Raw genomic sequence first — 13,662 nt, 5'->3', positions numbered from 1 at the left:
TTTCACAAAACTGCCTCAAACATAGACAATTCCTTGGTTGATTCTGTGAAGATTTGTATAAAGTTCTTTTACAAAAGGAACAACTACGATGACAGTAGTGTAACAAAGCACTTCCCATCGTCTCTGTGCAATAATCTCTTCTACTCGAGTATTTGATGTGTTGAATCCTTGATTCACAAATCCCCTTTTTTTTATTAATCACTTCTTCACAAGGACATGATCATGTAACTTCTGTGCATCAAAACTGACGAACTTTCACTGGTTGAAAATTCCTAATATAGTGGAATTTTTATAGTGGTACGCCATTAAAATAGAAAACTAGGACTCTTCCCTCATTATCCCCCTTAAAATTGACTTGGAATTAGTTTTTGAGAGTTATAAAGAGAAGAACCAGCCAAAAACCACCATTTGAAACTCTTTAAGTCATTTTCGTTATCATGATGCTTCATGCGCCGATTCTGGTGCATCATGTGCCAGCTCCTGGAAAATGGCGCATCATGCGCCAATGTGGCACATCATGCACCAATTCCAAAAATTTTGCCATTTTGATTTTGTTCCAATAAACTCTCAATTTTTTTATTTCAATTTTTAATGCAATTAGGTAAATAAAGATGTTTTTAAATATTTTCTCAATGTCAAATTTTTCAAACACATGAAATTTATAAAGCACAAGTATATTACTATAAGTAAAATATAAAACCAGAATAAACTACGATAAATATGGGTTACCTCCCACAAAGCGCTTGGTTTAATTTCGTGAGCCCGTCATTCAAAGTCTTTATTCTGAGTGACCCCACATTACAGTCTCTTTAAAAATTGGTTTTTGAACATCAAAATATGGTTTCAATTTGTGCCCATTCACTTTAAATATTCTTCCAGTATTGGGGTTTTCAATATTAATTGCTCCATAGGGATATACTTTGACAATTTTGAGTGGCCCTTTCCACCTAGACTTCAGTTTTCCAGGAAATAATTTCAATCTTGTATTGTATAATAAAACTTCCTGTCCATGCTCAAATTTTATTATTATTATCTTTCGATCATGTCATTCTTTCATTCCTTCCTTAAAAATTTGAGCATTATAGTAAGATTCATTCCTACTTTCTTCAAGCTCATTCAATTGTAGTAATCTTTTCTCACCAACATCTTTCAAATTAAAATTGAATTCCTTAATAGTCAAATAAGCTTTATGCTCCAATTCTATTGGTAAGTGACAAGTCTTCCCAAAAATTAATCTGTATGGGGACATGCTTATAGGTGTCTTATAAGCTGTCATGTATGCTCATATACAATATCTAATTTTGCAGACCAATCGATTTTATTAGGATTCACACTTTTTTTCAAATTCTTTTAATTTTGCGATTAGACAATTCTACCAAACCACTAGTCTAGGGATAATAAGCAGTTGTAATTTTATGCATTATATTATATTTTTCCACTAATCTCACAATTTTTACATTTCTAAAATGATATCCTCCATCGGTAATGATTACTCTCGGCATTTCATATCTTGCTTGTAAAAATATTTTTAATTAAAAATTTTGAAATTTATTTTAATAAGTAATCTTGAAAGCATTAGAATTTAGAATTTTTAATATTGAAAGCATTAGAATTTTCAATTTATTTTAATTAGTAATCTTGAAAGCATTAGAAATTTCAATTTAAATTTTACTATCGACATTCCAATTTTCAAAGTAATCTTGTAAAAATTTTGAAACACTCAATAAATTTCAATCTCAACAAATAAAAAGTGAAAGCATTAGAATGAACTTCAAATTAATCCAACTAAATTCACTAAAATTAATCATAATTCACTAAAACCAATGCAAAAGAAAATCAACTTAATGAAACCCTACAAAAGTCAAATAAGAATTAATCCATAAACAAAATCAAATCTCATTATAAAACATAATTTAAGTAAATTCATTAAAAAAAAATAGTCAAAATTTAATTAATCCAGGTTTATTAAAACTAATTCAACCAAATTAGAAATCACACCACCAACATTCCTATAAGTCCAAAATTGATAATTAATGATAAAAATTGAATCACCTCACCACTCATTAAAATTTTAAAAACTTAAATTAACCAAAAAACTAAGATAAATTAACCAAATTGAAACAAAATTTAATTTAAAGTTTTCTAAATCCCATCCTAAATTATTAACTAACAAAATCTTAGTCCGAAGCGAAGTCCGAAGCCAAAGTCCAACCTAAGAGTTCTTAAGTTTTCTCAAACTAAATTTGCCTTAACAGTGAAAAATCCAACATACTCCAACTCATTCTCAATTTTTATTTGGTCCTAAGTATTATTACTTAGACATCCTTTAGATCTTGTTAATTAGATCAATATACATGTGGTATACTTGTTTAATGCACCACATATATTTGGGGTCCATTTGTTGACCCAATTTTTGTATGAGATCCTTCCTATCCTTTCTTTCACTAGAGCTTAAGGTCTAGCTTAGGGTTTTCCTAGTGGCTCTTCTAGAATACTAGTCGTGGGACCAAAACTAAAATATAATGTCAGACATTTCTTCACTACTTATGGTTTTATATGATTAGATTCAAATCCTTAACTTTTGTCTAAGCTAGTTAGAGCCAAATCATTGAGACTAAAGTTAACTACCCATAAGGTTGGAAATGCCCTAGAAACCCATTGACCCTGTTGACTTAGGTCTCTTTGGCACTTTGCACTTCCCATTTTCAACTCTTTTGGTAAATGCGCACATTGACTGCGAGCCTCACTTTGAGCAAAGATAGGGCTTATCCATTAAAAAAGAAAAGAGAAAATGAAAAGAACACCAATTAAATTAAAAATATAAATTAAAATTAAAATTGGACAAAATCCAGATTAAAAATTTAAAAAATACATTAAAATTAAGATCAACAAAATTAAATCCCCCTGAAGTCAATTTCAACTAAAAATACTAAAACCTTTTTCAATTAAATCCATTAAGATTAATGTCAGCAAAAAATAAATGTATTAATATCAATTTGAACAAAATTAAATCCTTTAAAATTAAGCCATTGAAATCAACTTATTAAAATCCATTAAGATTACTTATTAAAATAAATTTCAACGAAGTTAAACCAATTTCCAGTAATCTCAAAAAAAAAAAATGGATGCATTAGAATCAACTTAAAATTAATCCAATTAAATTCACTAAAATTAATCATAATTCACTAAATCCAATGTTAATGAAAATCAACTTAATCAAACCCTACCAAAGTCAAGTAAGAATGAATCCATAAACAAAATCAAATCTCATTATAAAAAATAAAATAAGTAAGTTCATTAAAAACAACCAATCAAAATTTAATCAATCCGAATTTATTAAAAATAAGTCAAAAAATCGGAAATCACGCCACCAACATTCTCATAATTCCAAAATTGATAAATAATGATAAAAATTGAATCACCTCACCACTCATTAAAACTATGAAAATTTAATTTAAACAAATAACTAAAATAAATTAACCATACTGAAACCAAATTTAATTTTAAAGTTTCTAAAGCCCATCCTAAATTCTTAGCCAACCAATTCTTAGTCCAAACTGAAGTCTAAAGCCAAGTCTAAAACAAAAGTCCAAACCCAAATCCAAACCAAGTTTTAAACCTATCTAACCCATCATCCAAACCTAAGTCAACCCTAAAATCCATATGACTCAAATTTAAACCCATGGCACCCCACTAAATGACATGCCAAGCCTTGTCTTAAGCTAAATTCAATGAAATTTGGATATGCTGTGATCCATATCAATGAGAACATTTCCTAATTTTTTTCGAAGACCCATTTAAAATGTAAACCCTAATTTTCTGTAAAAATAGTAACTGATCACAAAAATAATTTTACATATTAAAACAAAAATAAAGAAATTATAAAATCAATTGAGAAATAAAAGGACATAAAAAGCATTCAACTTGTGAGCTAAAATAACAATTCCACCTGTTAAAACTCAAAAATCACTTCATATTTGTGAAAAATATAAAATTGCACTTTAGCCCTTGGTCTCCAAAACTTAATCAAGAGAGTAAATTAAACTCTTTAAATCCTAATAATTGGACCTAATTAATACATGACCTTAAATCGTGAAGTTAAAGTTCAAGTCAAATCACATATAAATTTAAGGCAAATTGTAATTACTCAAAATCATGAAAACCAAATTTTGTATTATATTATTAACTTTAATCAACCAAAATTTGAATATTAGTAATCAACTCATTATTTAAAACACCTTGTAGAAATTTTGTAAAATTTATAAGCCTCTCTGACGCAACCTTATATAAAATTAAATGAAAACCAGAAGAGTAATTTAAGTATGCTGAAATCCTAAGAACATCAAAATCTAATTTAATTCATTAATGAAACTTAAAACACTTAAGATATAATAAAATCCATAGTAAAGTAGTCGTTTCGGGCCGATCAGCATTTCTTTGGTCCGATGATGATCATCAGCCGATCGGTTTCACGAGCTCTCGAAATCTCTGCAATGTTATTGAATTTCGTTTTTTTTCGTTCTATATCGTTTGATTGCCTCGAGATTCATGCCGATAATTTTCCTACATACAATATTATAATAAAAAAAAAACAGTTAAAATATTACATTTATAGCACAAATTCAAATACAGTTTTTATTTTTAAAGTTCAAAAATTAATTTGAAAAGAAAATTTCTATAATCAAAACAATGATTAGTTTTTGCAGACTGTTTTAATTAATTGGCAGAAAGCTTCCAAAGTAAAACTTATTTATAACAGGCATTCATAAACAAAATCATTATATTGGCATAGAAAATAGCATTATTGGTAATAGTAAGCCAATAAAATTTCAAAAAAAACATTAATTTTGACATTATTTATTCTAAAAATAAACTATAATTAAGCATATATTTGACTGAACATATTCTATTTTTTTTTAATTGAAAGTCTAGAATTCAAAAAGGCCATCACGAATGTGTTCATAAATTTTAAAATTTAAATTTTAAGAGTACTTGGCTTAAATAGAACGTTATTAAATGTCATTTTTATCATAATTTGCTTAAAACAAATTGTCTAATTATACTATTTTAATATTCTATTTACACTATTAAAAATGTTTCTTTATACAAAGTTAAAAGTCATAATTGTGCAAACAAAATAAAAAATAAAAGCTATGGTCAATTTCAGATTAATTTTGAGATATCATTTGATCTGCACAAACGATAAGTCAAGGCATTTAATCATGCCAACCACTTGAAATAATTATTTTAAATCGTAATCTTCACAGCTATAAATCAGCAATAAAAAAATAATGAAAATTGCAACCAAATCATCAATTTTCTTCTGGTGTATTTCGGTTTACCACATGCTCGGTTTCTTCCCTCTGCTTCCGGGAAATATAATTACTTGGACTAGAAAAAGGAGCTTCTTTGAAGTTATTGCCGCGTGGCGAGCCGAAGCCTTCCCCATCTCCGAGCTCAGGGTTTTCACCTAGGTCTATCCCACGTGCTACTCGTATTTGAGAAAGTTTTCTCCTTTGCCCGGGTCAACAACAAGGCCCTTGGCCTTTGAAAGTTGAACAGGTCGCCGTCGTCTCTGAAGAAAGCCTCAAAAAAGGGGGGGCTTTTAGAGCTGTTGGCTGGACGGATTTACAGGATTCAGATAGTGGAGATTTGCTGAAAATGTTTGCAACTTCAGCCTATTGAAGATTGGAGCTTTTTGCGTTCTTAGATTCATATTTGCTGAAAGCTATGGGTGGTGGGAAGAGGAAGAAGATTCATATTAGTAAACTTTTTAGCTTCACCTGTGGGAAATCTCATCAACAAGTAGAGGAATCGCAGATAGGAGGCCCTGGCTTCTCGCGAGTGACTTTCGCCAATGATCCGGATTGCTTTGAGGCTAACAATCTCAACTATGGATTGAACTATGTTTCTACTACAAAATACAATTTGGCTACTTTTCTACCCAAGTCTTTGTTTGAGCAGTTCAGAAGGGTCGCAAACTTTTATTTTCTTGTTACTGGATGCCTTGCCTTCACTCCATTGGCTCCCTACAGTGCTGGGAGTGCAATTCTGCCTCTAATTGTTGTGATTGGAGCAACCATGGCAAAGGAGGCTGTTGAAGATTGGAGGAGGTTCCAACAGGTACTTCTATCTATTGTTTTTTCGTACTTATGGGAAGAATTATTTAATTTTGTACACGCTGACCTCTTCACTCTCTCTCTCTCTTTCTCTCTCGCCCCTGAATGTGCCACTTTGTTTAATTGAAGCTGCTATGTGCGAAACTAATCAAAGCTCTTGTCGAATAGCTTTTAATTCATAATTTGTTTTTGTATTGATGTAAAGAGGTTGTTTTCAAGATGGGTATTTGCTGAAAATGGCAGATTTTACAGTTTGAGTTGCAGTTTGAAATGCTTTATTCTATCGTTGACTTTTTTTTTTGGAAATTTTTTGATTATTAGCTTAATAATTTAAAACTATTTTAAAAAATAAACTTTGTTAAAAAAAAAAAAGGAAGATGAATGTTCTTCAACCGTTGTTAGCATAGTCTAAAAAATGTATTTTTATCTCTATTATTTTTGCATCCACCTGATTTGGCGCGGGCGTAATGCGGCATTTTGTTATAGGCTATTGTTACCGATTTGTCATAATGGTTCATTATAGGTTCCCCTTATGCTTTATTGACGTTGGATTTTCACAGTGGATCATCCTTCATCCCATGAAAAAGAGTCATCTCCTCTTCTCTTTCTATCACATTATGTTTTATAAATAACGGTAACTATGAAAAGTTCTTTGATATACAAGAACTAAACTTTGGAAGCACAATTGTCATAGTTAATATCTGATTCTTCATGATTTGAAGCATGTTATTTGAAAAATCATTGCAACAGAAATGCTCGGTATTTGATCTGTCTACAAATTAACCATTTTCTTGTCTTAATTATGCTTTATTTTTTATCTAAAATGTTTTAAGATTTTTGTGTCCATATATGCTTCAAATCTAAGCTTATGTGCTATATATCTTCTAGGATACTGAAATGAACAATAGGAAGGTAAAGTTGCATCGTGGAGATGGAAATTTTGAGGATATAGAATGGAAGAAGTTGAGAGTTGGAGACGTAAAAGTATGAATTTTGTCCTGCTGATCTTATCTTACTTTCATCCAGTTATGATGAAGCAATTTGTTACGTTGAAACCATGAATCTTGATGGAGAGACAAATCTAAAAATGAAGCAGGCTATGGAGACAACTTCAAATTTACACAATGATTATAGCTTTCAGCAGTTTAAAGCAATAATAACATGTGAAGACCCAAATGCAAATCTCTATACTTTTGTTGGAAGTATGGAACTTGAGGGCCAACAATACCCTCTCTCACCACAGCAGCTTCTTCTTCGGGATTCGAAATTGAGAAACACTGATTATGTTTATGGGGTTGTGATATTCACTGGTCACGATACAAAAGTCATGCAGAATGCCACTGATCCACCATCCAAAAGAAGCAAAATTGAAAAGAAAATGGACAAACTTATATATCTCTTGATGGCTTCTTTGGTCTTAATTGCCAGCGTTGGGTCAATCTTCTTTGGTATTAAAACAAAAGAGGACATAAGCAATGGCAAGATGAAGAGATGGTATCTCCGACCAGATGATACTGATGTCTTCTATGATCCCAAAAGGGCCGCTCTTGCAGCAATCTTGCATTTTCTCACTGCAATGATGCTCTATGGTTACTTCATTCCTATCTCTTTGTATGTGTCCATAGAGATAGTCAAAGTTTTGCAGACCATTTTTATCAATCAAGACCTACAAATGTATCATGAGGAATCTGACAAGCCTGCCCATGCTCGCACGTCAAATTTGAATGAGGAATTAGGCCAAGTCGACACCATACTATCAGACAAGACCGGAACACTAACATGCAACTCAATGGAGTTCATCAAATGCACAATAGCTGGTATTGCTTATGGCCGAGGAGTTACAGAAGTTGAGAGGGCAATGGCTAAAAAAAAAGGCTTCCCTTTGATTTCTGAAGAGGAAAATGATGATGATAATTTGATTAGTAGGCCTGCAGTCAAGGGCTTCAACTTTAAAGATCATCGTATCATGAATGGGAAATGGGTCAGTGAACAGCATTCTGATGTCTTGCAGAAGTTTTTTCGATTACTGGCAATCTGCCATACTGCTATACCAGAAGTCGATGATGCCTCAGGAAAGATAGTATATGAAGCTGAATCGCCGGATGAGGCCGCCTTTGTTATCGCAGCAAGAGAGATTGGATTTCAGTTCTACAAGAGAACGCAGACATCCATTTCTTTGTATGAGTTGGATCCCTTGACTGGACACACAGTTGAAAGGTCAGTAATCCATCCTTTGTTAGTGAAGATTAATTTGATATATGATGCTATCTGATGCCTATCAATTTATAAGAACACAGAAAACAATTTCATGGCATGTTCGTTTTTTCAGATCGTACAGGCTTTTGAACATCTTAGAGTTCAATAGTGCAAGAAAAAGGATGTCTGTGATAGTTCGAAGCCCAGAGGGGAAATTGTTGCTTCTTAGCAAAGGTGCCGACAGGTGCGTGGCAATCATGGGATGTTAAATTATACTTCTTAATTTCTAATTTTTTTAATTAACAATTTTAGTTATTTGTTCCCAATATGAACAGTGTGATGTTTGAAAGGCTTGCTAAGGATGGAAGGGAGTTTGAAGGAAAGACCAGGAAGCATATTAATAAATATGCTGATGCTGGTTTGAGAACATTGGTGCTTGCCTACCGTCAGCTTGATGAAGAGGAATATCAAATATTCAATAAGGAATTTATGGAAGCCAAGAACTCAGTCAGTGCTGACAGGGAAGAAAAAATTGATGCAGCCGCTGAGCTGATTGAGAATAATTTGATTCTCCTTGGTGCCACAGCTGTTGAAGATAAGTTGCAAATTGGGGTGAGTGCAGAAAAACTTGTTTAAAATTCTGACTTAACCTTTCCTTTATTCTATAAAATAATGTGGAAAATAATTAACTTCTAAATTTGCCGTAGGTTCCTGAATGCATTGATAAATTAGCTCAAGCTGGAATCAAGATATGGGTTCTTACTGGTGACAAGATGGAGACTGCCATCAACATCGGGTACACATTCAGTGCAAACTCCCGATTTCAGTTAAATGTATCTTGCTGATCATTTACAACTTCTCTAACATCAATAAATTTGCAGATATGCCTGCAGCCTTTTAAGACAAGGAATGAAGCAGATAATAATTACACTGGACTCTCCAGATATTGCCCTGCTGGAGAAAGAAGGGAACAAAGTCGCCATTTCCAAGGTAAAATTGCTTTGCTTTTCTATTTTTATGATTTAAGTACTATTTCTAATTAATTGTACCTATGCAGACTGCAAACATACTGGCTTTAATCTCATCTTCTCACTGTTCTTATGTTATTACTATAATTCAGGCATCAATGGAAAGTGTTGCCCGGCAAATAACAGAAGGGAAGAAACTAATGAGTTCTTCAAGCTCAGAGTCATTCTCTTTGATAATTGATGGAAAGTCCCTTGCATATGCTCTAGATGATGCTGTCAAGAATCTATTCTTCGAGTTAGCTATTGGCTGCGGATCTGTTATATGCTGTCGTTCTTCTCCCAAGCAAAAGGCCCTTGTAAGAGTCTTTTCTCGGGCCATATTTTCTTAATCCTCATTCAAATCTGTTTAATCATTCGATCACTTAAATTATTCAGGTAACAAGACTGGTTAAAACTAGCACCGGTAAAGTAACATTAGCAATTGGTGATGGAGCCAATGATGTCGGCATGCTACAAGAAGCAGACATTGGGATTGGTATCAGTGGAGCTGAAGGAATGCAGGTTCGTAATATTTGTTATTTGCACTCTCTTTTTTTCTATCTCTATCTCTTTCTCTCGAAAAAATATTACATCAGTACTACGCACGTAGAGTAACGTGCGTATCCAATGAAATCACGCCACGATACCCCGCGCGACGCAGAAAAAAAAAACGGCGCAGTAACACGGGGAATATTCTCCCCCGTGTTATTCATGTGTTATTGTGTGTTATTCATGTGTTATTGTATCCTGGGAATATTCCTGGTGTTATAATAACACAATAACACATGAATAACACATTAATAACACACAATAACACAAGAATAACACGGGAGAGAATATTCCTCCGTGTTAGTGCGCCTTTTTTTTCTCTGTCGGGAATATTTCCCGTATTATTCAAGTGTTATTGTGTGTTATTCATGTGTTATTGTATCATGAGAATATTTTTGGTGTTATAATAACACAATAACACATCAAGAACACATGAATAACATGCAATAACACATGAATAACGCGCAATAACACATGAATAACACAGGAGGGAATATTCTCCGTGTTACTGCGCCGTTTTTCTTACTCCGCCGCGAGAGATGTCGTGGCGTGTTTTGATTGGCTACGCACTTAAAAATAACGTGCGTAGTACTGATGTAATATTTCTTCCTTTCTCTCTGATCATTCCAAAACTATATGATTGCAGGCAGTTATGGCAAGTGATGTTGCAATTGCCCAATTTCGCTTTCTAGAACGCTTACTACTAGTGCACGGACATTGGTGTTACAGGAGGATATCATCAATGGTACTGATCACTCCTCTTGTACTAAACTTTAATCTTTCATGATCATTTTTTTCTGAAATTTTTGCTTACTTCTCGGCAGATCTGCTACTTTTTCTACAAGAACATAACATTTGGACTTACCATCTTCTTGTACGAGGCATACACAACATTCTCCGGACAACCTGCTTATGATGATTGGTTTCTATCATTGTACAATGTTTTCTTCACGTCTCTTCCAGTTTTAGCTTTGGGCGTATTTGACCAGGATGTTTCCGCTCGATTTTGCCTCAAGGTACAACTTTTATTACTCCACAATTCATCAATTCAATATGACCCTCAGCATCTTCATGTTTACTAATTTCCTCCATCTAAAACTCGTTTGCAGTTTCCCATGCTTTACCAAGAAGGTGTACAGAATCTCCTCTTCAGTTGGCGCAGAGTCCTCAGTTGGATTTTCAATGGCATCATAAGCGCCGTCATGATCTTCTTCTTGACCATAAGTGCTTACCAGTACCAGGCATTCCGCAAGGGTGGTGAGATTGTTAGTCGTGATATTCTTGGTGGCACAATGTACACTTGCGTGGTTTGGGTAGTCAATTGCCAAATGGCAATCTCTGTCAGCTATTTCACCCTCATTCAGCACATATTCATTTGGGGCGGCATCGCCTTATGGTATATTTTTCTCCTTGCGTATGGAGCAATTACTCCTACCATTTCCACAATTGCCTATCAGTTGTTTGAAGAGGCGCTAGCTCCGGCACCATCTTTCTGGATCACGACACTCTTCGTTGTGATCTGTACGCTCATTCCATACTTCACCTTCACCGCGATTCAAATTAGGTTTTTTCCGATGTATCATAACATGATCCAGTGGATCCGGTTTGATGGGAGGCAAGATGATCCCGAGTACTGCCAAATGGTAAGGTTGAATTCTGTGAGGACGACGACCGTAGGGGTTTCGGCAAGACTAGATGCAAGGGTTTCCACTAAAGTGTATGATGAATTCAGTGACTACGCAGTTTAACCTTTGTACAGTATACTGCTGCCATAGGTTACAAGGCTAGATTTTGGGTAATGCAACTTTTGTTGTAATGTTTATAAATTAATTATAAGGAAGGGATGCGGTTGAAATGTAAAGGATGTAAAGGTTTTTTTTTTTTTTAGTTTTTTATTCATTGCCCCCTTTTCTGTATATGGGGGTTAGGAGGGGAAATAATTTGTGCATTTGTTGTTCTTTACTCTTCCTTAATAATAGAAGAAGAAAATTTAGTTCAAACTTCTCTCTTTTCAATTTCTCTGAATGCTAGTGTTGCTTAATTGGTGTTTTATAACTATCTAATGCACATATTTATGATTTTTTTTAACCAGTTAAAATTAATAGTTTTGGAATTGTAAAAAGCACAGTTTTTTTAAGCTTTAATAGATATTTCATAGATTATATTGAAATAACTTTAAAATGCTACATTTTGATGCCACCCTTTTGTGCATTACTAGATCTTTCCCTTCACCGGTGCGAAATTAGATGATACCATCTCACGGTGTTTGTCCGTCATTTCACCTCACAGGTAGACATACGCCATTGCCTCCAAGATGATGGGAGGCTGCTTGGTTTGGTTTTTGACTTGCACTAGATCTCGCACTAGATCTTGTTTTCTAGAGATTACCGTGGATTCCTGTCAAGTCACTAGTTGTCACTCAGGCCCTTTCTAACTACCCATCCAACCTAGAGATTGAGCAAGAAAGCCAAAAGAAGCCTGAATTCATGGCCAAGCATCCAACATATAGCTCCTCAAGAGTGCTTCCATTGAGGAGCCTTTTAAGAGACTATTTTGGTGCGTTTAGCATGACTAGTTTCCAAGTCACTGTAGAAATTGATCAAATTTATCTGACATATCAGAAGTAAATCAGAGGCTAATTTGAAAATATTTCAGAATTATCATCATCTTTGCGTATTTAAGTCAGATTTTTATGCCTTTAAATCGGAGGTCAGTAATATAATTTTCATATGTTCAGCATCGCAATAAGTCGTAATTTTGTGAATCTTATTTGCATCGAATTAGCATTAATTTTTGTTAAGCCTACGCGCACGTTCGGACTTAGCGTAAAAAAAATTAGATGTTAAACTTTGTGTCAGATTATCCTTGGATTAGCGACAGAAAATATCGAAGAACAATGAAAAAAAAATTATCATTTTACCATTGGATTATTCAATGCAAAATAGAAGCAAAATAAATGCAATCCTATACCACAAAAAAAAGAATGCAAAAGATCAATTATATTTTCACCACAAGCATGTACAACAACATTTTATCCAACCACAGATAATCAACATCAACACATATTATAGCTCACATAAATATCAATAATATAAAGTCATATAATGTAACAAGTAGTCCCAAATAACAACAATAGAATTAACTAAGAAAATCCATAGTATATGTTCAAAGTAATTCTGAAAAATAAAGAAAAACATAGAAAGTAACTCCTAATCGTGATCTCCTTCCTCCTCCTCCTCCTCCTCCTCTTCTATGGATGCCATGTGCCGCTTGTGATCAGCTAAAGTCTCCGCTATGAGCGCTATAGAGTCCTCGACCCTATGTTTGCCTTCTAGCATTAGTTCACGAAACTGGTAGAGTTCTTCGTTTATTATAGTGACCTGACTGGCTAGAAAATCATGATTTTGCTGTGAGGAGCTCGAAGAACTCAGTACTGAACCACTAGGGATCTTGGCTTCAAAGGCTATGCGCTTCACACCAAGTCCATAAACCCTCCCCTTCTTCTTCTCGTCGCTTGAGTCCAAAGCTCAAACACAGACTGTATAGTGGTAGAGTGACTGTCACTGCTGCGGGCGGAAGTCTAGAGATGTGGGTAGTGCCTCACTTAGAGCTACTCAAACTCCTGCAAACTAAAACTAATGTTTAATTGACACTTTGAATGGTAAGAGTCAAAACAAAGTTATTTTTAAACTTCTTTTTTTGCCTACAGTAACCCACCGAGAATGCTCAAAGACTCATTGTTGTGTCCCTGGGTACTGATGAGTTCGAACGTATAGCTTCATAATGAAGGG

General features: G+C 34.0%; 1 protein-coding gene across 1 annotated transcript; it reads left to right on the top strand.

The window, feature by feature from the left end:
* The first annotated feature begins 5,439 nt into the window (after positions 1-5,439).
* On the top strand, positions 5,440-11,727 carry LOC110036101 (putative phospholipid-transporting ATPase 9). The gene is given in 12 exon segments (XM_020740462.1): positions 5,440-6,123; positions 7,008-7,099; positions 7,101-8,336; positions 8,449-8,559; positions 8,651-8,927; positions 9,023-9,111; positions 9,197-9,305; positions 9,436-9,639; positions 9,719-9,844; positions 10,518-10,616; positions 10,696-10,887; positions 10,981-11,727. Coding segments are annotated over 12 exon segments (3,567 nt in total). The 5' UTR covers positions 5,440-5,730; the 3' UTR covers positions 11,620-11,727.
* The last annotated feature ends 1,935 nt before the right edge of the window (positions 11,728-13,662 follow it).

Source organism: Phalaenopsis equestris, unplaced genomic scaffold, assembly GCF_001263595.1.
Source record: "Phalaenopsis equestris unplaced genomic scaffold, ASM126359v1 Scaffold202527, whole genome shotgun sequence".
In the NCBI taxonomy this organism is placed as follows: Eukaryota; Viridiplantae; Streptophyta; class Magnoliopsida; order Asparagales; family Orchidaceae; genus Phalaenopsis; species Phalaenopsis equestris.
This window is presented reverse-complemented; position numbering and strand designations above follow the sequence as displayed.